This window comes from Mandrillus leucophaeus, unplaced genomic scaffold, assembly GCF_000951045.1.
Source record: "Mandrillus leucophaeus isolate KB7577 unplaced genomic scaffold, Mleu.le_1.0 Scaffold931, whole genome shotgun sequence".
Taxonomy (NCBI): Eukaryota; Metazoa; Chordata; class Mammalia; order Primates; family Cercopithecidae; genus Mandrillus; species Mandrillus leucophaeus.
Window position 1 is genome coordinate 812,595 of NW_012110153.1, and position 25,392 is coordinate 837,986.

The following is a 25,392-nucleotide window of genomic DNA, read 5'->3' on the forward strand; positions in this document are numbered from 1 at the left end:
TGTATTAGTGCAGAGTTACTTGCAGCAAGATGCACAAATCCTGCCTATAAGGCTTTGTGGGTGTCACCGTTCTGTGCACTTTATTAAAATGACTTCACCCCCCAAACCTAATAAAAATAATTGTTGCTTATAACTTGGACATATTTGGTGAAGTTGCTAATAAAGTACATTATTAAATGCAACCTGATTTCACACTGTAAATGTCTTGAAAATTCAGTTTCTGCTACATATTTTCTTCCTAAAATAAAATGTTTATATAACCCTTGTCCTCACTCCCAATTTTTTCCAGTAATCTGCTTTATTAGGGCGATGTTAATAAAAATTTGGGTCAAGAAGCCATTCATAAACAATAAAAAGTGTTTCTAAAGTAGTGAATTTTTTCTTCTATATCATTTTTTCTGCTTATTTGTTTTCAAATGTCAGATATTTCTCTTTATATTTTGTTCTAGGCTTCTATGGAAATTAGAAGAGACCTTAAAAAATTCACAAATGTAACTAGTGTATGTACAAATAACCCTAATTTTAGGGATATGCGCATGAAAATGACATTCTGACTTTAAAAATAACAGTTTTACTGTCCCTTCTCAGTGGTTACACACCTGGAAAAGTGCCACGTGCTTTCACTGGAAGTACCACACTTGCATTTCTGTGTTGTGATGTCAGTAGCAGAAACCCTTAGAGCTGGCAATTTAGCTTCCTTTTCTCCTGCTTGGAAGAGACATCAAGTTACTACCCTGTAGAGATACTTCATTTTTCTATTTGGCTTATTTAAAAATCACCTATTCTGATTGATCTTTAAGAACGAATGATGTAAACAGCTATTAATTTTTTTTTCAAATTCATAAAACTATTCATACTTTTTTGAAACAGGAGTTAATGCCAATAATCCATCGGAAGTATCTACTGTTTAGAAGGAAATGGGGCAGCACCAAGTGGGTATAATTCGATTGGTTAGGACTGTTGGGACTGATGTGGAGTGATACTTTGCACCACAAGTTCTGTAAAGGGCATGGCACCAAAATCATCCATTTTCAATACATCTGCACTATGGAATGACCCATGTAGTGAATTTTGTCTTGGCCGCCCTGGCAGGACAGTATTGTGATCAGCACGGATGTCACTCAGGCCCTGATGTGGAGGGTGCCATGACAGGTCTGGAGGATGGAAGGGCTTGGCACCGAAGGGGTCCAGCAGGCTCTCCTCGAGTTATAAGACATTCCCCCTATCTTTCCCATCAGTCTCTGCAACACCAGTGTTCTCCTTGGAGTCTGAGATGGTTAAAAATTCATTGCTGCTTTGAGAGTCTCGGCGACCCACTTTTTTGTGCCTGCGAGCCCTCTCTGGAGTGCGGTAGGTAGGCTTCAAAGTCTTTGTACTAGTTGGCGTGCCATGATGCCCCTTCCCATTACTTTTGGACATATCCTGCTTTGTGCGCCTTTGGCGAGAGGACAGTTTCCGTAAGCTGCGCTGTTTGACTTTTTGCTGCTGGCTCCCGGTTATTTCCTCAGAGGGCACAAGCCCAAAAAGGTCCTCGTTGCTTTCACTTTTACTTGTTGATGTGAGGAAGGGCTGAAATGGGGAGGAGCCAAATACATCTATGCTTTTGGGATGTGTCTCAGGCCCCACCGCATGGCATTCTTGTACTTTCACCTTCTTGCTAAAAGGTGCCTTTGTGAATACATCGAATTCCTCCTGCTGGAGTCCCGCAGCAGGAAACCTGTGTTGAGGGAGGTTCTTTTCATTCTTTCTTGCTGGGGCTGTTGAGCACACACTGCAAAGAAAGGGATGGCGCCAAATATATCGAACTCCTGTTTAGGAGTCTGCACTCCAACATCAGAGGATAACTGGGCTGAGGTGAGGAGTGTTGTATTAAGATCTTGGGTTGGTCCACTGCCAGATTTGTCTCTGTAGACAGGGCTCATGTCACTGTACTTCGCTTTAGCCTGCTCATAATGAGAATCAGAGCTACGTTTCTCCTCTTCTTCCTCATCTTCAGAATCCATGAGGAGAGGCCTGTGACCCAGATTTTCTGGTTCGGTATCATCATCATTAAAATCTCCTTGTTGTCCCTGAAGAACTTCTTCATCCTCTTGCTCTTCCTCTTCACTGCTCTTAGGAGAAGGGGCAATCATACCAGATAGGAAAGCTAGGATGCCTGCCAATTGGGTATCTGAGTATCAGTATTAACACAGACACTGTGACTAAAAGTCCTTGACATTTTTGAGTATTCTTCTTTCCTAAGTGCACAATTACTCAAGTAAATGGATGTAGGACCCTTTGGAGAAGGACTGAAAAAATCATTACCATGTATACTTGCCATGATGTTACAAATCTTTCCTCCTGGGGACCCAGTCCCATTTCAGTTTACAGTGGCTCTGAACGTTGGTTCAGGTCGAGAAACTAGACCAGGAAACTATGTCTTTCTATTGAGGCCACTGCCCTCAGCCTCCTGATCATCCATTTAGGTTTTCCTTTTTTTTTTTTTTTTTTTTGAGATGGAGTCTTGCTCTGTTGCCCAGGCTGCAGTGCAGTGGTGTGATCCGGGCTCACTGCAACCTCTGTTTCTCGGGTGCAAGCCATTTGCCTGCCTCAGCCTCCCTAGTAGCTGGGATTATAGGTGACCGCCACCACACCGAGCTCATTTTTGTATTTTTAGTAGAGACGGGGTTTCACTATGTTGGCCAGGCTAGTCTTGAGCTCCTGACCTCAGATGATCCACCCTCCTTGGCTTCCCACCATCCAGGTTTTATTTTTAAACTCTTTATTACTAAAATAATGTTATAGTCCAGAGAAATTTTAAAAAGGAGATAAAAATTTTCATTTCCCCTCACCCTTTTTTCCCTAATGTTAATAACTTACATAACCATACTGTAATTACAAAAAATTGGAAATTAACATGGTACAATATGTTAAATTAAACTACACACTTTATTTACATTTCACCAGTTATAGAACTAATTTATTTTTCTGTCCCAATGTGTAACTCAGGATCTCACATTGCCTTTAGTTGTCACTTCTCTCTGTTCTCTTTTAATCTGCGACAGGCCTTCAATCTTTCCTTGTCTTTCATGACCTTGAAAGTTTTGGAGCGTGCGTATCAGTTATTGTATTATTTTCTATTGCTGCATAAAACTACCAAAAATTTAGAGGCTGCAAACAACATAAATTTATTACCTCACAACTTTCATGGCTCAAAAGTCCAGGTATGCATTAGCTGAGTTCTCTGCTCAAGGTATCAGTGGGCTGAAATCAAAATGTCACCTGAGGCTATGATCTTATCTGAGGCTTGGGATCCCCTTCCAAATTCACTGGTTGTTGGCAGAATATAGTTCTAACAGTTTGAGGATTGCAATCTTCTAATTTTTTTTTTTTGCTATTGTCAAGGGTTTGCTCTGTTTTTAGATGCTTCCCTCAGGTCCTACTCATGTGTACCTCTCACAATATAGCAGCTTACTTCTTGGAAGCCAGCAGATAAATCTCTAGTCTGCTATGGGAGATTCTTATATAATGTAACATTATTATAATAGTTACTATTTCATCACCTTTGCCATAAAATGTTACCTAATCAAGACATTGATTATCCCGTCATATTTAAAGGTTACAACCACACTAAAAAAGAGGGGTTAACACTGGGGAAAGGGAAACTTGGGAGCCAAATTTGCATTCCACTTACTGCTTTTATTGTTGAGTGTTCCTCAATTTGGATTGGTTGAATCTTATGATTAGATTAAGGTTATGCATTTTTGATGATAATACTACAGAGGACATGTTGTATCTTCTCAATGCATCATATCAGAAAATATATGATGTTGATGTGTCTTATTGCTGTTGATGTTAATTTGTTTTTACATTTAATTTTTAATCGACAAATAGTAATTATATATATTTGTGGGGTACAAGGTGATGTTTCAATACTTGTACACATTGTGAAATGATCAAATCAGGTAATTAGCATATCTATAATCTTAAATATCATTTCTTTGTGGTGAGAACATTTAAAATCCTCTCTTTTAGATATTTTGAAATATACATTACTATATTTATAGTCACTTTGCTGTGCAATATAACACCAGAATTTTTCTCCTGTCTAATTGTACCTTTGTACCCATTGACCAATGTCTCCTCTTTCCCCATTCACCTCTTTCTTCCTCAGCCTCTGGCAAACACAACTCTATTCTCTATTTCTATGAGTTTGACTTTTTAGATTCCTTATATAAGTGAGATCATACAGTATTTGTCTCTCTGTGCCTTGCTTATTTCACATAATGTCCTCTAGATTCATCCATGTTGTTGCAAATGACAGAATTTCCTGTTTTTAAAGAGCTGAATGGTATTCCATTGTGCATAGATATCACTTTTAAAAATTAATTCATCTGTTGGTAGACACTTAGGTTGTTTACATATCTTGGGTATTGTGAATAATGCTGCACTGAACATGGGAGTGCAGATATCTCTTCAGCATACTGATTTCATTTCTTTTGTTGTTTTTAGGTTTTTAAATTTTTATTTTAAGTTCCAGGACACACATTCAGGATGTGCAGGTTTGTTACATAGGTAAATGTGTCCCATGGTGATTTACTGCACCTATCAACCCATCACCTAGGTATTAAGCCCAGCATGCATTAGCTATTTTTCCTGATGCTCTCCCTCCCCCGACCCCCACAAACAGGTCCCAGTGTGTGTTTTTCCCTACCCTGTGTCTATGTATTCACATTGTTCAGCTCCCACTTATAAGTGAGAATATGCAGTGTTTGGTTTCCTGTTCCTACATTAGTTTGCTGAGAATAATGGCGTCCAGCTCCATCCATGTCCCTGCAAAGGACATGATTTTGTTCTTTTTTTATGGCTGCATAGTATTCCATGGTATATATGTACTACATTTTCTTTATCCAGTCTATCATTGATGGGCATTTTGGTTGATTTCATGTATTTGCTATTGTAAATAATGCTGCAATGATCATATGCATGTATGTATCTTTATAATAGAATTATTTATATTCCTTTGGGTATGTACCCAGTAATGGGATTGCTGGGTCAAACGGTATTTCTGGTTCTGGTCTTTGAGGAATCACCACACTGTCTACCACAATGGCTGAACTAATTTACATTTCCACGAACAGTGTAAAAGAGTTCCTGTTTCTCCGCAGCCTCACCAGCATCTGTTTTTTCTTGACTTTTTAATAATCACCATTCTGACTGATGTGAGATGGTATCTTATTGTGGTTTTTTCTTTTTTCTTTTTTTTTTTTTTGAGACGGAGTCTGGCTCTGTCGCCCAGGCTGGAGTGCAGTGGCCGGATCTCAGCTCACTGCAAGCTCTGCCTCCCGGGTTCACACCATTCTCCTGCCTCAGCCTCCCGAGTAGCTGGGACTACAGGTGCCCACCACCTCGCCCGGCTAGTTTTTTTTCCTGTATTTTTTAGTAGAGACGGGGTTTCACCGTGTTAGCCAGGATGGTCTCGATCTCCTGACCTAGTGATCCGCCCGTCTCGGCCTCCCAAAGTGCTGGGATTACAGGCTTGAGCCACCGCGCCCGGCCTGTGGTTTTTTTTTAAAGACTCTTAATTATTGAACCAGAAATTTAAAACACAAAGGTAAACTCCTTAGAAAACAAGACTGCCACACATCAAAATGGATGGGATTTGAACATATTTGAATTTAAGAGATAGTTCAAAATCCTTCAATGCATTCCTTTGTGTACAAACAAAAAATGAGCATCAGTCTCAAAGAGTTAGGGGAAAAAATCTAGAGAAAACAAAATAATAAGTCTAAAACGAGAAAGTAACATATTTTAAAACAAAATCACAATTGATAAACAAATCAAAACTCTGGTTTTCTGAACGGAAAACAGATATCCTTAACAAGTCTAGTTAAATAATGTTGAGCACCCGATTCTGTGGCTGCTCGGGGTGCCACTATGTAACCCGCATGGACCTAGGGCGGCCTGAACAAAGGGGGGCAAATGTGGGAATAAAAGACAGGAGACAAAAGAGTATATTTGGAAGGAGGGACTGGGGGCATCTTGCTTCTAGTGGATAAGGACCCTGAGCTTTACACAGCCCTCTGTATTTATTAGGCAAAAGAGATAGTGAGAAAGGGGGTGGAAGAAGGGGTCAGCTGCTCAGTCCAGAGTAGGCTTGCAAGACTGCATTCCTGGATCAACAGGCTCTAGAAGTAGATAATCTTGGCGCCAGGGAGTGATTGCCTCCAGCAAACATTCTGTCAGCAGGAGCAGTGGTGAGTTTGCTCACATCCTGCATTCAAGATAAACAGTTTGCTGTTTGATCATATAGCCTCCAGTGGAATGCTGAGTTGGTCAAGTCCCACAGGCCTTCGGCTCCCTACATATCCCCCTTTCTGTTTATGAATTAATTGGAAGAATGTAAGGCCAGGCTGGGCGGCTCTCATTGTCTGATTGGTGGTCCATCTGATTTTACAGACCATGAAAAGAAGACAGAGACAAAACAACATTACACCAAGAACTACATATAAGATGTTAATGTGGTGCTTTAGATAGGTCCAAGGATTGAGGCTCTTCAGGCCTTGCTGGAATTCGGTCCAGTCTTCTAAAGAAGGCTGAAACTCTTGAGTTTGCCTATTTCAATCAAGAATTTTGTTTTGTAATTCACCAATATCAAAGGTGATGTTGGATGTGAAAGCTCCCTGCAAATGGGCTTTCACAAGGTCCCGCAGATACTCACTTTGCTTATATTCTAAGTTGGTTACACAAATATGAGTGTGATTAAAATGACAACGCAATTGCTGCTGCAATTGCAAGCTTTGTACTTGTTCCCCTAACCATAGAACCGTGGATTTCAACATTGGCACTTCAGTTTGTAACTCAGGGTTAATTTTATTCTGAAGTAGCCATGCTTGGTTAGCTGTACGTGTCCAGTTCTCCACGTACTGAGCTGTTTGAACAGAACTATGCAAAGCTACAGAAGATATCACAACAGAAGTTATTAGTGTGACCAAGGAAACAATAGCAAAAATTATCATGCCTAAGGCTCTACGGACTTGGTAAGTAAGCTGAGTTAGAAGTTTCATAAAATGCAAAGCAGGTGTGGCAGCCAGATTAACAGGAATCCATAGCCCAGAGATGAGACCCAAAATCATCAAAGTAGAGATATTATGTGTTTGCAATGTGCTATGATTAATGCAGTTATATAACTGACAAGATTTACAGGTCAATTGGGTATTGTTTCACTGGAGCTGGTCCTTCTTAGCTGCTAAAAAGACTTAAGAATTAAAAACACAAATTGTAAATTAAGTGGTGATATTCTTTACAAATGTAATATTAGAACTGTGTCATGAGTCCACTCGGCCTTCTCTCCATCTCTGCACTCAGGATCAGCTGACTCATGGCTTGTACCGGAGGGACCTGGCCCATGGTTGGCCACCCTGGGTTCCTCCAGTTTCCCATTCCATGGTCGCATGCATCTTGAGGGCACCCACACAGCTTGTTCATCTCCTGCAAAAACACAAGCATACCCTCTTCCCCACGTCAGTAAATCCACTGGACCTTTCCATTGTCCTTCTTCCAGGGATTTCTATAACACTTTCTAATAAACTTTCCTCTTTTCCTCTAACACTTGCCAATGTCTTTCTGCTAGAGTCTTACCAAGATCCGTACCAGGAGTCAAAAAATTTAAAGTAAATAAGGCTAAATGTAGTTTTGATTGAGGTGGTAGTTGGCCTCCTATACCCCCTTTTTGTCCTTTCAACATGCGTTGTAATGTTCAATGTGCCTGTTCTATAATGCTTTGTCCTCTAGGATTATAAGGAATTCCTGTTTTATGGGTTATAGCCCAAAGCGCAAGAAATTTTGAAAAGCATGTCTAGTATAAGTAGGTCCATTGTCAGTTTTTAATTGGTTAGGTATCTCCATATGAGCAAATGATGACAGACAATGTCACTGTACATGACCAGCTGCCTCACCTGTTTGACATGTAGCATGCAGCATATGAGAATAAGTGAAACAAATTAAGCAGTTCTGGGTCTAGTGTACTTTTAACTGTAGCAATTTCTATGTGACTGGCTACATTTACAACATAAGCTGAATCACAGACAATGTTGATAGGATCTTAAGCTGTGAGCTGTAAAACCTGAATGACTGCAATTAGCTCTGAGCGTTGAGCTGAAACCCCAGAGATCGTTATTGTTTTCGGACCTTTTTGGGATAAGAAATACTGGTGAATTCCAGGGACTAACTGACTTTTCTGTATGTCCTGCATTCAATTGCTCTTTTACCAACAGATGAAGTTGATCTAGCTTCTCCTGTGTTAGGGGCCATTGATCCACCCATAAGGGTTTGTCACTAAGCCATTCTAATGGTAAGGCAGTGGGCGGAGGAGAAATATCAATGACCCACAGCAGAAATCCTGACCTCCTAGCGCTTTTCTATCTGTTTTTCCAGTTACTGATATTGGGTTAGGATTTCATTTTAGAAACCTCCCCAAACCTTTGCCACGGTGATATCCCATGTTCTTCAACATTTTAAATCCTGGATCATCAAAGTTTTCATTTGTACGTCTCATATCCCATGCTGTAAGTCTCGACCCCATTAATTGATGGTTATATTTGCAACATAAGGCTGGAAAGTCCAGAGTGAACTTAAGGTTGTAAAAGTTCTTTAATAAATAAACAGAGTAACCTTAGCTCTCTGAGTGCTAGTAAACTCATATCAAGTGATTGAATTATGTGGGCTCTACTAGACTGCCGCTTTTCCATATTTACCAGACCCATCAGTAAACAGTGTTAAAGCATTAAGTATGGGGGAGTGCAATACCGCTTCGAATTGCCTTTTACTTAAAGGAATCCTGATGATATCAGGGTCATAACTTAGCAACTGGTTGCATTAATTATTAAGATGGCAAGCTGAAATAAGTAACAAGAAGTTTAAAAAGAAAATCTGAAAGCATCTCTAGAAGCAGAGACTTAAATAATATACTTTAACCATGTGCCTAAAGCCACAGGCAGAACAGCTTAAATCTCGTAATTGAGTTTTCAAGCTGACTAACTTTATGGACTTTAATCTGGCAAACAGTCTTGAAAACAGTGACTCACTAGCTGGGGAACTCAATTTAGGACTCTTTTAACAAGTACAAATCAAAGACTATCTGTAATCAGTGGGTTAAGACAGTCATTTATGCATGAGTTTTCACGACACAACTTTTCTTCACTTTCTGAGAAGGACACGACATTTTTACCTTCTAATTTAACAAATATCATTTAATTACGTTTAAAGTTCTCCTTTAAAGGGTAATGTGTGGTTTTACATCCCTAGCTTTTAATTACTCTTAAATTCATAGGCCCTCTGTAACCTCTCTCCCTTCAGAGGTTACTGTTTTACTTAAATTGAATTTGGAAAGCTATGTCAGGGGTAGGAGAGAGATAACAGTAGCCATTATTAGAAAAGAGGTTTTTCAATTTCTTACATTTTACTAAAGTTTTAGCAGAGAATCATAGCCTGGGATGTAACACGTGAAGTTTTGCTATGGGCTGCCCTCAGAGCCAGAGGGCAGCGGTGCAGGTCCAGGGCAGCGATGCAGGCCCTGGGCTGCGGCCGCCTTGTACTTGCTTAGGCTTTGCCTGTGTCTGCCCCGCTCCCTCCCTCCTTTGCGGGGGCGGGGGATGGGGGGTTGGGATGCTGCCGGCCTGGGTGGACCTTGCGGGCTTGGTCGCGGCAAACTTTTCTGCTGCTGAGCCTTTTTATCTGCCAAACGCCTGCTTGGCCAAGCGGTTTCGACTTCTAATGCCGTTTTCTTATCTTTTTATGAACATACACCTGATTGCCTTGCTGATTCTGCATTACTGAGCAGGTTAAGAACTCTTCTTCTAATGCTGCCTGCTTAAGACAGGGACTGATCTGTCTCTTATACACATCTCCCTAGGTCCGTGCTGGTTATAGCAGAGCCTGGACAGGGACTGATAGCTGTAGCGTATCCTCTGTAATGTCTGTGTGTACAGCAGCACGGTTCTGTTTAGCCTGGTCTGCACACATTTCTTGCCAATTTAAATTCCATGTCAGATATGCACTAGTGGACAAGCAAGTTTGCGCCAAGTGTTTCACATCAAAGGGTAAAAGACGCATAGCACCAAACACAGATTCTAGCAATCCTAAGGGGAATGGGCTCTTTATGCCATTATTTGCCACACTTGCTTTTAATTCCTTCAACAACTTAAACTCTAGTGGAGTGTGTTCATGAATAAGCTGCTGTGGATTATTTGGATCAGGCCTTACGGAAATAGGAAAAGCGCAAGGTCCTAAGTAAGGGCTCTCCAGCTATGGCAGCAAGAGCATAAAATTCTTTGTATCAGGGTCTCTATTCCTGCCACTGAAGGAGGCGGTACAGATGTTTCTGCAACTGGAGGAGGTGGTATAGGCCAATTTTATCCTCTCTCTTCTGTTTTTTATTTTCTATTGGAGCTGTGGGTGGGTAATACTATTTTTAGTTTTTTGATGTACCTTCATACTATTTCCTAAAATGACTGTACTAATTTACAGTATCACCGATGGTGTGCTAGTGTTACCTTTTCTCCACATCCTCACTGACATTTATCTTTCATCTTTTTGATAATAGGCTAACAGGTGTGAGGTGATATCTTGTGGTTTTGATTTGCACTTATCTAATGATTAGAAATGTTGAGCATTTTTAAATATATCTGATGTCATTTGTATGTCTTTTGAGAAATGTTTATTTGAGTCCTTTACCCATTTTCTAAAAGGGTTATTTGTTTTCTTGTTATTGAGTAGTTTGAGTTCCTTGTAGGTTTTGGATATATTACTTTCTTATTCAATGTATGATTTGCAGACATTTTCTCCCAATCCCTGGGTTTTTCCCCTCACTCAATTGTTTCCTTTGCAGTACAGAAGCTTTTTAGCTTATTCCAATCTTGTTTGTCTAATTTTGCTTTTGTTACTTGTGCTTTTGGTGTCATATCCAAGGAATCTCTGCCCACGTCAGTGTCATGGAAATTTCCTCCTATGTTTTCTTCTAGTAGTTATATAGTTTCAGGTTTTATGTTTAAGTCTTTAATCCATTTTGAGTTGATTCTTGTATAAGGAGTGAGATAATGGCTCATTTTCATTCTTTTTTATGTGGATATCCAGTTTTTTCAGTGGCATTTATTGAAGCAACTGTCCTTTACCCATTGCACGTTCTTGGTATTTTTGTTCAAAACCAATTGACCATAGATGCGTAGGTTTATTTCTGGGATGTTTATCTTATTCCACTGGTTGATATGTCTGGTTTTTTTTGACGGAGTCTCCCTCTGTCACCCAGGCTGGAGTGCAATGGTGTGATCTCGGCTCACTGCAACCTCAGCCTCCTGGGTTCAAGCGAGTCTCCTGCCTCAGCCTCCGAGTAGCTGGGACTACCGGCACGTGCCACCACACCTGGCTAATTTTTTTTTTTTTGTATTTTTAGTTGAGATGGGGCTTCACCATGTTAGCCAGGATGGTCTCCATCTCCTGACCTCGTGATCCACCTGCCTCGGCCTCTCAAAGTGCTGGCATTGCAGGCATGAGCCACTGTGCCTGGCCTGATGTGTCTGTTTTTATGCCAGTAGCATGTTGTTTTAATTACTATAGATTTATAATATATTTTGAAATCTGGTAATGTGATGCCTCTAGCTAGCTTTGTTGTTTTTGGTCAATAGTGCTTTGGCTATTTAGTTTTTATTGTGGTTCTATGCAAATTATAGGATTGTTTTTTCTATTTATGTTAAGACTGATATTATATATATCTATATATTTTTTGAGACAGAGTCTCACTGTGTCACCCAGGCTGGAGTGCAGTGGCATGATCTCAGTTCACTGCAACTCTGCCTCATGGGTTCAAGCAATTCTCCTGCCTCGGCCTCCCAAGTAGCTTGGATTACAGGCTCCCACCACCATGCCTGGCTAATTTTTACATTTTTAGGTAGAGACTGGGTTTCTCCATGTTGGCCAGGCTGGTCTCAAACTCCTGACCTCAAGTGATCTGCCCACCTCGGCCTCCGAAAGTGCTGGGATTACAGACGTGAGCCATCATACCTGGCTAAGATATTAGAATTTTAATAGAGATTTCATTGAATCTGTACATCACCTTGAGTAGTATGGATATTTTAACAATATTAATTTTTATAATTCATGAACAGAAGATATCTTTCCATTTGTTTGCATCCTCTTTAATTTTTTTTCATCGAAGTTTTAAAGTTTTCAGTATATAGATCTTTCACTTCCTTGGTTAAATTTACTCCTAAGTATTTTTTGATGCTATTATAAATGGAATTGTTTTCTTAATTTCTTTTTAAATTCATTGTTAGTGTATAGAAATGCTACTAATTTTTGTAACTTGATTTTGTACCCTGCAATTATACCAAATTCATTTATCAATTCTAGCAGTTTTGGCAAAATCTTCAGGATTTTCTGTATATAAATTCATGTCATCAGCAAACAGATACTTTATCACTTTATCATTTTCTATTTGGATGCCTTTTGTTTACTCTGTCTAATTGCTCTGGCTAGGGCTTCTATTACTATGTTGAAAAGAAGTGGTGAGAGTGGGCATCCATGTCTTTTCCTTCTGTTAGAGCAAAAGCCTTTGACTTTTCACCATTGAGTATGATGTTAGGTGTGAGCTTGTAATATATGACTTTTCTTTATGTGTTGAGGAACAGTCTTTCTATACCTAATTTGTTGAGAGCTTTTATCATGAAAGAATGTTGAACTTTGTCAAATTCTTTTTCTGCATTTATGCAGATGATCATATGGTTTTTGTCCTTTATTCTGTAATATGGTGAATCACATTTACTGATTTGAATATGTTGAACCAACCTTGTATCCTTGAGATAAATCTCACTTGATCATGGTGAATTATCCTTTTAATGTACTGTTGAATATGGTTTGCTAGTATTTGTTGAGGAATTTGGCATTTATGTTTATCAGTGATATTGCACTGTAAGGTTTTTCTTTCTTGTAGTGTCTGTCTGGCTTTGGTGTCAAGGTGATGCTGGTCTCATAGAATGAGTATGGAAGTATTTTCTCCTATTCAACCTTTTGGAAGAGTTTGAGAAGGATTAGTATTAGTTCTTATTTAAATGTTTTGTGGAATTCAGTCATGAAGCCATCTGGTCCTGACCTTTATCTTGACAGGAGACTTTATGACTGATTCAATCTCCCTACTCATTATTGGTCTGTTGAGATAATCAGTTTCTTCTTAGTTCAGTCTTGGTAGGTTTTATGTTTCTAGAAATGTATCCATTTTTTCTAGGTTTTCCTCTTTGTTGACGTGTAATTATTTATAGTTTTCTCTGATTATCCTTCGTATTTTTGTGTTATGAGTTTTAATGTCCCTTCTTTCATTCACGATTTTATTTATTTGAGTCTTCTCTCTTTTTGTTAGTCTAGTTAAAGTTTGTCAAATTCATTTAGCTCTACCAAATACTTTTAGTTTCATTGATCTTTTCTTACATTTTTAAAATTGATACATAATATTGTACAAATGTATGGTGTATATATGATATTTTGATACATGCATACAATGTATAATGATCAAATCAGGGTAATTCAGATAATTATTGCTTGAAACATCTAACTTTTTTGTGTTGGAAACGTTCCAAATCTTCTAGTCTAGCTGTTTTGAAATATACAATACATTCTTGAAACTATAGTCACATGATGTTAAGGGAAATAATCCAGGCACAGAAAGACAAATATCACATGATCACATTCATATGTGGGAGCTAAATAATGTGATCTCATGGAGATAGTGAGTAAATTAATGGTTACCAGAGGCTGGGAAGAATGGGAGTGGGGAAGGAGGGGATAAAGAGAGTTTGATTAATGCATGCAAAAATACTGTTTCATTGATTTTTTTTTTTTTTTTTTGGCTAATGAAATAAGAAAGCCTTTACTTTTTTCTCCTTGATACTAATGTTTCTTTTTTTTATTTTTTTATTTTTATTTTTTATTTTTTATTATTATACTTTAAGTTCTAGGGTACATGTGCATAACGTGCAGGTTTGTTACATATGTATACTTGTGCCATGTTGGTTCTATTGTTCTTCTAGACTCTAGTTCATTTATTTCTGCTCTGATTTTTGTTTTGTCATTTCTTCTTCTAACGTTGGGTTTAATTTGTTCTTCTTTTTCTAATATTTGAGGTGTAGCATTAGGTTATTTAGTTGAGATTTTTTTTTTGATTTAGTATTTATTGATATAAAATTTCCTCTTAGAACTACTTTTGCCACATCTCTTAAGTTTTGGTATGTTGCGTCTCCTTTTTTGTTAGTCTCAAGATATTTTAAAATTTCTTCTTTGCCCTAATATTAATATTTTCTCAGGAGCATATTGTTTAATTTTCACATATTTGTTAATTTTCCGTGTTTTTTTTTCCAGGTTCATAATTTATTGTACAAATTGAATTATCACATGATGAGTTGGCATTAGCTTCTCCAGGCATGGAAACTTAACAGAAGAGATTAAGAACTATAGACGGTTTAAAATCCATTTATGTTGCTTTCACAGCTGGAGTTTTTTTGGACCTTAACTTGAAATATAAGATAATCAAAGCAATGCTTCTGTATGTGGCCAGTACACAATTCATTCTACCTGTGAGAGTATAAGAGTTGAAATATTTTTTAATACCACTGAACTGTTATTGTGCATCACTTTCTCACCTGCCATTATTTCAATCTCCCAAAGCTGTAAATTCTGCCAATTTTCCATGGTTCTTTATGTTATGCATTTCTAGTTTTATAACATTGTCTTTGGAAAACATACTTAATATAATTTCAGTCTTCTTAAATTTGTTAAGACTTGTTCTGTGGCCTATTACACACACACACATATATACAAACACATGCATACATATTTTTAGAGATAGGGTCTCACTATGTTGCCCAGGCTGGCCTTGAACTTCTGGGCTGGGCTCAAATGATCCTCCCACCTCAGCCTTCCAAAGTGCTGGGATTACAGGCATGAGCTATTGTGCCTGGCCTGTGGCCTATTATATACTCTATCAGAAGAATGTATCATGTGCATTGAGAAGAATGTGTATTCTGTTGCTGTTGGGTTGAACGTTCCATATGTCTGTTAGGTTTATTTGGTCTAAAGTAGGTCAAGTTCAATGTATCCTTATTGATTTTCTCTCTAGATGATCTGTCCAATGTTGAAAGTGAAATATTGAAGTTTCCTCCTATTATTGCACTGCAGTTTTTGTCTCCCTTTGAATGTCTTAATTATTGCTGTACATATATTTTAAGTGCTATAATGTTGGGTGCATATAAATTTACAATTGCTACATCCTCTCAATATATTTACTCGTTTATTACTATATAATGACATTTTTCATCTCTTTTTATAGTTTTTTTCCCCTAAAGTCTTTTTTTTTTTTTTTTTTTTTTTTTTTGAGACAATCTCACTCTGTCACCCAGGCTAGAGTGCAGTGGCATGATCTCAATTAACTGCAACCTCTGCCTCCTGGTTTCAATCAATTCTCTCCTGCCTTAGCCTCCCAAGTAGCTGAGATTATAGGTGCCCACCACCATGCCTGGATAATTTTTTTGTATTTTTAGTGGAGGTGGGATTTCACCATGTTGGCCAGTCTGGTCTCTAACTCCTGACTTCAGGTGATCCACCCAGCTCAGCCTCCAAATATGTTGGGATTACAGGCATGAGCCACCACACCTGGCCCTTAAAGTCTATTTTGTCTCAGATAATTATAGCTACCCCTATTCTCTTTTTGTTAGACTATCATTTTCCATTTCTTCACATTATGTCTGAGTTTCCTTTAAGGTGAAGTGAGTCTCATGGAGGTAGCATATATTTGGGTCTTGTTTTTAAGCCATTCTGCTATTCTTTTTTATTGGAAAATTTAATTGATTTATGTTTAAAGTAATTATTAATAAGGACTTACTAGTGCCGTTATGTTAATTATTTTTTATTGTTTTGTAAATCCTTTGTTCCTTTTTTTTTCTCTCTTTTTGTAATTTGATGGCTGTCTGTAGTAATATGCTTTGGATATTTTCTTTTTATGTTTTGTGTATCTATTATAGACTTTTGTGGTTACCATGAAGCTTACATAGAACATCTTATACTGGCCAGGCGTGGTGGCTCACACCTGTAATCCCAGAACTTTGGGAGGCTGAGGTGGGTGGATCACCTGAGGTCAGAAGTTTGAGACCAACCGGGCCAACAGATTGGCCCCGTCTCTACCAAAACCCTGTCTCTACCAAAAATATAAAAATTAACTAGGCTTAGTAGTGCACACCTGTAGTCCCAGCTACTTGGGAGGCTGAGGCAGGATAATCACTTGAACCCGGGAGACTGAGGTTGCAGTGAGCCAAGATTGCACCACTACACTCCAGCCTGGGTGACAGAGTGAGACTCCATCTCAAAAAAAAAAAAAAGAAAAAAAAAGAAAACAAAAAATATCATCTTATAACAGGCTATTTTAAGTTGATAAAAAATGTTATAGGTATGAGCTGAGAGGCGTGAAAAATAAAAACAATAATAACAATTTTGATTACATATACAGATTCTACAATTTTACTCCCCTTCCTCTCATGTTTTATGTTTCTGATGGCAAACTTTACATCTTTTTATAATTTGTATCCCTTAACAAATTCTTGTAGCTTTAATTGTTTTAATAGCTTCATGTTTCAATATTTATACTAAATATCATTGATTTATGCACTCCAATTACTCTATTAGAGTGTTTTGAATTTGACAATGTATTTACTTTTACCAGTGGGTCTTATACTTCCATATGTTTTCACATTAATAATTAGGATCTTCTTCCTTCAGCCTTAAGAACTCCCTTTAACGTTTCTTGTAAGGCAGGTCTAGTAGTGATAAACTCTCTCAGCTTTTGATTGAGAAAGTCTTTATCACCTCTTGGTTTTTATCCCATTCCCATCTGGCCTGCAATGTTTCTGCTAAGAAATTCACTGATAGTCTTATAGTTGTTTCCTTACATGTAATGATTCACTTTTCCTTTGCTGTTTTCAGCGCTCTCTTTTTGTCTTTAACTTTGGATAATTTCATTATGCTACGTTTTGGTGTGAGTGTCCTTAGATTTATCTTATTTGGTGTCCTTTGAGATTTCAGATTCTGGCTTTCTATTTCCTTTTCCAGGCTTGTGATGTTTTCTGCCATTATTTCTTTGAATATATTTTTCATCCCTTTCTCTCCTCTCCTTCTGGCATATCAGTGATGCATAAGTTGTTCAGCTTGATGGTTTCACATAAGTCCCTTAAGCTTTCTTCACTGTTTTTCCCTCTTTTTCCCTCTTTTTCCTTTCTTTCCCTCAGATTGGATGATTTTCAGTGACCTGTCTTAGAGTTCACTGATCCTTTCTTCTTATTGATGTAGTCTACTGTTGAGCTCCTTCTACTGCAATTTTCAATTTATTCATAATATTCCTCCAGATTTATGATTTCTGTTTGGTACCCTTCTCTACTTTCTATTTGTGGAACTTCTTAATTTGTTCTTGTATTGCTTTGTTGACTTTGGTGAGCATCTTTATGGCCATTATTTTGAGTTCTCTATCAAGTAAATAACATTACTTTACTCAGGTTGGTTTCTGGAGATTTTATTTAGTTCTTTTGTTTGGAACATATTCCCCTGTTTTAAAATATTTCTTGACTTTTCATGTTGGTTGCTGTGCATTAGCTAATACCACTATGTCTCCCAGTCTTGTCAGACTGGCTCCATATAGGAGAAGGGCATTGCCAATCCATCCAGCCAAAGATTTTAAGGTGCTTCCTAAATCTTTGTGTTTGTCCAGGCTGCTGTCTTTGTTTTTGGTGCCCACCTGGAGCTTAGGATATGCCATATCCTTTCAGTACTTTAAGTTCAGAAAGGTAGGAGCCAGACTCTCTAGATGTAGCTAAAATGGTTGGAGTATTGGTTCTATGTTTCAGTTACTTATATCTTTACAGTGAAGCTGAGCATGGATGTTAATCTCCCACTCTGTCTGCACTAAGCCAGATAGTGAATGTGTGGCAAAATTCGATTTCATGTTCAGGCTGCACCCTCTGATCCTAAGGAGATAGCTGCTGGATGTGAACCCATCGTATGTCCACCTCTTTGTTTTTTGTTGTCCAGGGTCACTAAGGAATACAAAGCTTCATTAACTCTCAGAGATAGTTTGTTAAGAAGATAGTCTTTTGGGTGGGAGTATAGAAGTTGTGGCACCCAGTGCATGGCCAAACTTCTTCCAGGAAGAATGGCAGGCCTGGGGTGAGCCAGAGAAAAGGCTCAGGAACTGCCAAGCTCTGGCTGCAGCTGCCAGTGGGCTATTGTTTGTTTGCCTCATTGGCTCCCCAGTGCAAGTTTATTAGAACTCAGGCTGTCAAGTAGCCACTGGGAGTGTGTGCGATACACCCCTTATGGAGAGAAAATGGGAGCTGCATATTCCTGCCCCTTTTTTGCACTGCTCTAAGAGGGTGTCATTTGTAAATATGTTTGCATACCTGTTAAGACCACATCTTTGTTCTGTCATCTAAGGAGACTCATGTATGCCTAGTGCTTTCTCCTCCCAGAGCTAAGAAGTTTAGGATTGAGTTCTTTGGGAGGGTGCTGTAAAAGTTGTGACACTAGGCCGGGTGCGGTGGCTCACGCCTGTAATCCCAGCACTTTGGGAGACTGAAACGGGCGGATCACGAGGTCAGGAGTTCGAGACCAGCCTGGCCAACATGGTGAAACCCCCGTCTCTACTAAAAATACAAAACAAACAAACAAACAAACCAACACCCCCCCCCCAAAAAAAAAGTTGTGACACTAGATGAGTGGCACAGACCTCTTCCAGGGAGAAACAGGGAGTTACATTTTATTTTTTGACATGGAGTCTTGATGTGTTGCCTGGGCTGGCCTCAAACTCCTATGCTCAAATTATCTTCTCATTTAAGCCTTAGCTGGGACTACATGCACATGACACCACACCTGGAAGGAGCTGCATTTTAAAATTAAAATTGTAGATTCAGGGGATACATGTGCAGTTTGTTACATGGATATATTGCATGATGCTGAGGTTTAGGCTTCAATTGATCCCATCACCCAAATAGTAAATATAGAACCCAACAAATAGTTTTTCAACCCTCCTTCCCCTCTTTTGGAGTCTCCAGTGTCTATTGGTCCCATCTTTATATCCATGTGTGCCCAGTGGTTTGTTCCCACTTATAAGAGAGAACATAAGGCTGGGTGTGGTGGCTCAAGCCTGTAATCCCAGCACTTTGGGAGGCCGAGGTAGGCAGATCACAAGGTCAATAGATTGAGACCATCCTGGCCAACATGGTGAAACACCGTCTCTACTAAAAATACAAAAATTAGCTGGGTGTGGTGGCACTTGCCTATAATCCCAGCTACTTGGGAGGCTGAGGCAGAAGAATCACTTAAACCTGCAAGGCGGAGGTTGCAGTGAGCCGAGATCGTGCCACTGCACTCCAGCCTGGTGACAGAGTGAGACTCCATCTCAAAACAAAACAACAAAAAAGAGAGAGAGCATGTAATATTTGGTTTCCTATTTTTGTATTAATTCACTCAGGATAATGACCTCTAACTGCATCCATGTTGCTGCAAAGGACATAATTTCATTCTTTTTTATGGCTGCATAGGGTTCCATGGTATGTAAGTACCATATTTTCTTTATCCAATCCACTACTGATGGGCACCTAGGTTGATTCCATATCTCTGCTATTGTGAATAGTGCTGCGATAAACATACAAGTGCATGTGTCTTTTTGGTAGAACAATTTATTTCATTTGGATATGTATTATTTTATTTTGCATTATTGTAAAGGAATACCTGAGCCTGGGTAACTTATAAAGAAACTAGGTTTATTTTGGCTCATAGTTCTACAAACTACAAGAAGAATGGAGCCATGATCTGCTCTGGTAAGGGCCTCAGGAAGCTTAAAATCATGGCAAAAGGTGAAGGGGAAAAAGGTACATCACATGGTGAGAGAGGAAGCAAGAGAGAGAGCCAAAGAAATGCTAGGCTTTTTTCAACCACCAGCTCTCATATGAACCAATAGAGCAAGAATTCACCCACAACCATGAGGAAGACACGTAGACATTCATATGAGAGATCTGCCATCATGACCAAAACACCTCCCACCAGCCCTTACCTCCAACATTGGGTGGTGGGGGGGTGGTGGTCATATTTCAGTATAAAATTTGGAAGGGAAAAATATCCGAATGATATCATGTATATACCCAGTAATGAGATTGCTGGGTAGAATGGTAATTCTATTTTTATTTCTTTGAGAAATCTCAAAACTGCTTTCCACAGGAGCTAAACCAATTTACCATCCCACTAACAGTGTATAAGCATTCCCTTTTCTCTACAACTTTGCCAACATCTTTTACTTTTTGACTTTTTATTAATAGCCAATCTGACCTGTATGAAATAGTATCTCATTGTGGTTTTGATTTACATTTCTCTGGTGTTAGTGATGTTGAGCATTTTTTAAAATACATTTGTTGGCTACATGTATGCCTTCCTTTAAGAAATGCCTGTTCATGTCTTTTGCCTACTTTTTAATGGGGTTATTTGTTTTTGCTTGTTGACTTGTTTCTGTTTCTTATAGGTTTTGGGTTTCAGTCCTTTGTCAGTCACAAAGTTTTCAAACATTTTCTTCCCATTCAGTAGGGTATTTGTTTACTCTGTTGAGAGTTTCTCTTGCTTTTCAGAAGCTCTCTAGTTTAATTCAGTCTCAATTGTCAGTTTTCACTTGTGTTACATTTGCTTTTGAGGACTTAGTAATAAATTCTTTGCCTAGGTCAATATTTAGAAGAGTATTTCCTAAGTTTTATTCTAGGACTGTTTTAGTTTGAGGTCTTACATTTAAGTCTTTAATCCATCTTGAGTTAATTTTTGCATATGGTGAGAAGTAGGAATCAAGTTTCATTCTTCTGCATATGATTAGTTATATTTCCAAGCACCATTTATTAAACAGGATGTCCTTTCCCCACTGCTTGTTTTTGTCAGCTTTGTCAAATATCATTTGGTTGTAGGTGTGTGGCCTTATTTCTGCATTCTCTACTCATTCCATTGGTCCATGCATCTATTTTTGTACCAGTCCCATGATGTTTTGCTTACTGTAGCCTTGTAGTATAGTTTGAAGTCAGGTAATGTGATGCCTCCAGCTTTCTTCTTTTTGCTGAGGACTGCTTTGGTTATTTGGGTTCTTTTTGAATTCATATGAGTTTTAGAATAGTCTTTTTTTCTGATTCTGTGAGAAAAGACTTGGTAGTTTGATAGGATTTGCATTGACTCTCTAGATTGCTTTGGTCAGTATGGACATTTTAATGATATTGATTCTTCCAATTCATGAGCATGGAATATTTTTCCATTTGTATCATCTCTGATTTCATTCAGCAGTATTTGGTAGTTCTCCTTTTAGAGATTTTTCATCTTACCGGTTAGATATATTTTTAGATATTTTTGTGGCCGTTTTAAATGGGATTGCATTTTTATGTGGTTTTCAATTTGAATGTCATTGTTGTATAGAAATGCTACTAATTTTTGTACACTGATTTTATATCCTTAAACTTGGCTAAAGTCATTTGTCAGGTATATGAGTCCTTTGGAGAAACCTTTAAGGTTTTCTAGGTATAGAATTACATCATCAGTGAAGAGAGAAAATTTGACTCCCTCTTTGAATGTGTTTTATATCTTTCTCTTGCCTGGTTTCTCTGGCTAGGACTTCCAGCACTATGTTGAAAAGGAGTGGTGAGATATTCTTGTATTGTTCCACTTCTCGAGGAGAATGATTCCAGCTTTTGTCCATCTGGTATGATGTAGGCTTTGCCTTTTTCATAGATGGCCCTTATCGTTTTGAGGTATGTTCCTTTGATGCCTAGCTTGTTGAGAATTTTTTGTTTTTTGTTTTTTTTAAATGAAAGAATATTGGATTTTATTGAATGCTTCTTCTATATCTATTGAGATAATTTAGTTTTTGTTTTGAATTCTCTTTGTGGTGAATCATATTTACTGATCTGCATATGTTGCACCATCTTTTCATCTCAGGAATAAATCCTACTTGATTATGGCAGGTTATCTCTTTGATGTGCTGCTCAATTCAGTTTGCAAGTATTTTCTGAGAATTTTTGCATTTTTGATTTGGTTCTCAGCTTGAATGTTATTGTTGTATAGAAATGGTATTAACATTTGTATGTTTATTTTGTATCCTGAAACCTAATTAAGTTGTTTGTCAAGTCTAGGAGGCTTAGAGGAATATTTAAGGTTTTCTAGGTATAGATACGTATCATCAGTGAAGAGAGATTATTTGTCTTCATCTCTTCCTATTTGGATGCCTTTTCTTTCTTTCTGCTTCCCTTTCTTCTTGATTTTTCATCAGGGATATTGTTCTATCATTTTCTTTTCGTGTGTGTCTTTGTCAGATTTTGGTATCAGAATGATATTGGTTTCACGGAATGAGTTAGGAAGGAATCCCTCCTCAAATTTTTAAAACAGTTTCGGTAGGATTAGTACCAGCTCTTCTTTGTATGTGGTAGAATTCAGCTGTGAAAGCATCTGGTCTAGAGATTTTTTTTTTTTTTTGGATGGTAGGTTTTTTATTACTGATTCAATTTTATAAGTAACTGTTGGTCTGTTCAGGAATTCTATTTCCTCCTGCTTCAATCATGAGAGGTTTTGTCTTTCTAGGAATTTTGGCGTTTCCCTTAGATTTTCTAGTTTGTGTGCATAGAAATATTCACAGCAGTCTCTGAGGCTTTTCTGTATTTCTGCAGGATTAGTTGTAATGTCACCTTTGTCATTTCTGATTATACTTACTTGCATCTTCTCTCTTATTTTATTTTATTTTTGAGACGGAGTCTCACTCTGTTGCCCAGGCTGGATTGCAGTGGCGTAATCTTGGCTCATTGCAACCTCCGCCTCCTAGGTTCAAGCCATTCTCCTGCCTCAGCCTCTGGAGTAGCTAGGATTACAGGCCCATGCCACCACACCCAGCTAATTTTTGTATTTTTAGTAGAGACAGGGTTTGCCATGTTGGTCAGGCTGGTCTCGAACTCCTGACCTCAAGTGATTCACCAGCCTCGGCCTCCCAAAGTGCTGGGATTAAGGCGTGAGCCACCGTGCCTGGCCCCACCTAGTTAGATTTCCATAAAAGAGAGAGAAAGTCTGGATTACACACCTGTAATCCCAACACTTTGGGAGGCAGAGGCAGGTGGATCACCTGAGGTCAGGAGTTCAAGACCAGCCTGGCCAACATGGCGAAACCCGTATCTCCTAAAAAATACAAAAATTAGCTGGGTGTGATGGCAGCCGCCTGTAATCCCAGCTACTCGGGAGGCTGAGGCAGGGAGAATTGCTTGAACCCTGTAGGCGGAGGTTGCAGTGAGCCGAGATAGTGCCACTGTACTCCAAACTGGGCGACAGTGCGAGACTCCGCACCAAAAACAAACAAACAAACAAACAAACAAAACAACAACAACAAAATTCTAGCTAGGGCAGAGCTGGTGGGGACCGAGTGAGTGCCTCAGTCTCCTTCTCCTCTCCTCGCCTGGCCTCGTGGTCTTCTCCCAGCAGCCAGACAGGAACTATATAATCCCGGAAGTTCCGGGGCTTTGCTGTGTGGGATAAACAGCAATGGCGAGGCTGCTGCTCCGAGAACAACAGCCACAGCATTAGGAGCAGGAGCGGCAGCAGCAGCAGCGGCCTCCCCGACCCAGGTCCCCACAGTCACCGCCTCATCCCCTGGGGCGGACGGAGGGGGCGGTGGCAGCGACGGCAGCCACGGCAGCAATGGCTGGGCAGCCATGGCAGCGGTGGCACAGCTGGACTAAACAGGTCACCTGCAGGTATTTTATGCATGGGGTTTGTAAGGACGAAGGTAACTGTGGATACTCGCATGACCTCTCTGACAGTCCGTATGGTGTAGTGTGCAAGTATTTTCAGTAAGGGTAATGTGTTTATGGTGACCGCTGCAGATATGAACATAGCAAGCCATTGAAACAGGAAGAAGCAACTGCTACAGAGCTAACTACAAAGTCATCCCTTGCTGCTTCCTCAAGTCTCTCATCAATAGGCGAAATGAATACAAGCGAAGATGAGTGAAGAAATTCAAACTTTGCAACTGTAGGAGCAGGTTCAGAGGACTGGGTGAATGCTATTGAGTTTGTTCCTGGGCAACCCTACTGTGGTCTTATGGGGCCTTCCTGCACTGAAGCACCCCTGCAGGGCCCAGTGACCAAGGAAGAATCAGAGGAAAAGCAAATTGCCTTGGAAGCAAAGAAACAGCTGTGCCCCCATGCTGCGGTGGGAGAGTGCTGATATGGGGATAACTGTGTGTATCTCCACGGAGATTCATGTGACATGTGTGGGCCACAGGTCCTGCATCCAATGGATGCTACGCAGAGATCACAGCATGTAAAATCGTGCATTGAGGCACATGAGAAAGACATAGAGCTCTCATTTGCTGTGCAGCACAGCAAAGACATGGTGTGCGGGATCTGCATGGAGGTGGTCTATGAGAAAGCCAACCCCAGCGAGCGCTGCTTTGTGGTCCTCTCCATCTGCAACCACACCTACTGTCTCAAGTGCATTTGCACATGGAGGAGGGCTAAGCAATTTGAGAGCAAGATCATAAAGTCCTGCCCAGAATACCAGATAACATCTAACTTTGTCATTCCAAGTGAGTACTGGGTGGAGGAGAAAGAAGAGAAGCAGAAACTCTTCAGAAATACAAAGAAACAATGAGCAACAAGGCATGCAGGTATTTTGATGAAGGATGTGGGAGCTGCCCATTTGGAGGGAACTGTTTTTACAGGCCTGGGTAAAGAGGAGAGAGGAGCCACAGAGACACAAAGTGGGAACATTAAGGGGTTCAACAAAGGAATCACTTCTGGGAACTAATTGAGGAAAGAGAGAACAGCAACCCCTTTGACAATGAAGAAGAGGTTGTCATCTTTGAGCTGGGTGAGATGTTGCTTATGCTTTTGGCTTCAGGTGGGGACGACGAAGTGACAGACTGAAGATCGGTGGGAGTTGTTTCATGATGAGCTGGAAGATTTCTTATGACTTGGATCTATAGCAACCTTGTGTGGCATGTGAACTGGTCTGCTAACCCCAGATAGCAGCTGTCCTCTGTGGTGGTGTGGCAGTGCCTGTGTTCTCTCCCAGGTAAGCCTGTCAACTCCAGGTGCTGTCATAAGAATTTTTACCCAGGGCCTGTCTGTCTTCTCAACCCCTCACCTTTCCCTGAGGAGCGTGTTGTTTTCCCTGTTGAAAAATGTTACAAAAATAGTCTTAAAGTTAGTTTTTTGTAACACGAATTTAACTGTCAGACAGTTAGTGTAGATGTGTTGCATCATCTGTTTTTCAACCAGATTGTGTTTACAGACTTTTCACACACTCATTTTGAGGACCCCAGGTTCAAAA

At 39.4% G+C, this 25,392-nt stretch overlaps 1 protein-coding gene and 1 pseudogene across 1 annotated transcript; one reads left to right on the forward strand and one right to left on the reverse strand.

Annotated features, from left to right (window-relative positions):
- Nucleotides 1-900: 900 nt before the first annotated feature.
- LOC105532121 (putative BMP-2-inducible kinase-like protein) lies at nucleotides 901-2,132 on the reverse strand. The gene is given in 2 exon segments (XM_011970210.1): nucleotides 901-1,748; nucleotides 1,751-2,132. Coding segments are annotated over 2 exon segments (1,230 nt in total).
- Nucleotides 2,133-23,612: 21,480 nt separating this feature from the next.
- LOC105532111 lies at nucleotides 23,613-25,045 on the forward strand (annotated as a pseudogene).
- The last annotated feature ends 347 nt before the right edge of the window (nucleotides 25,046-25,392 follow it).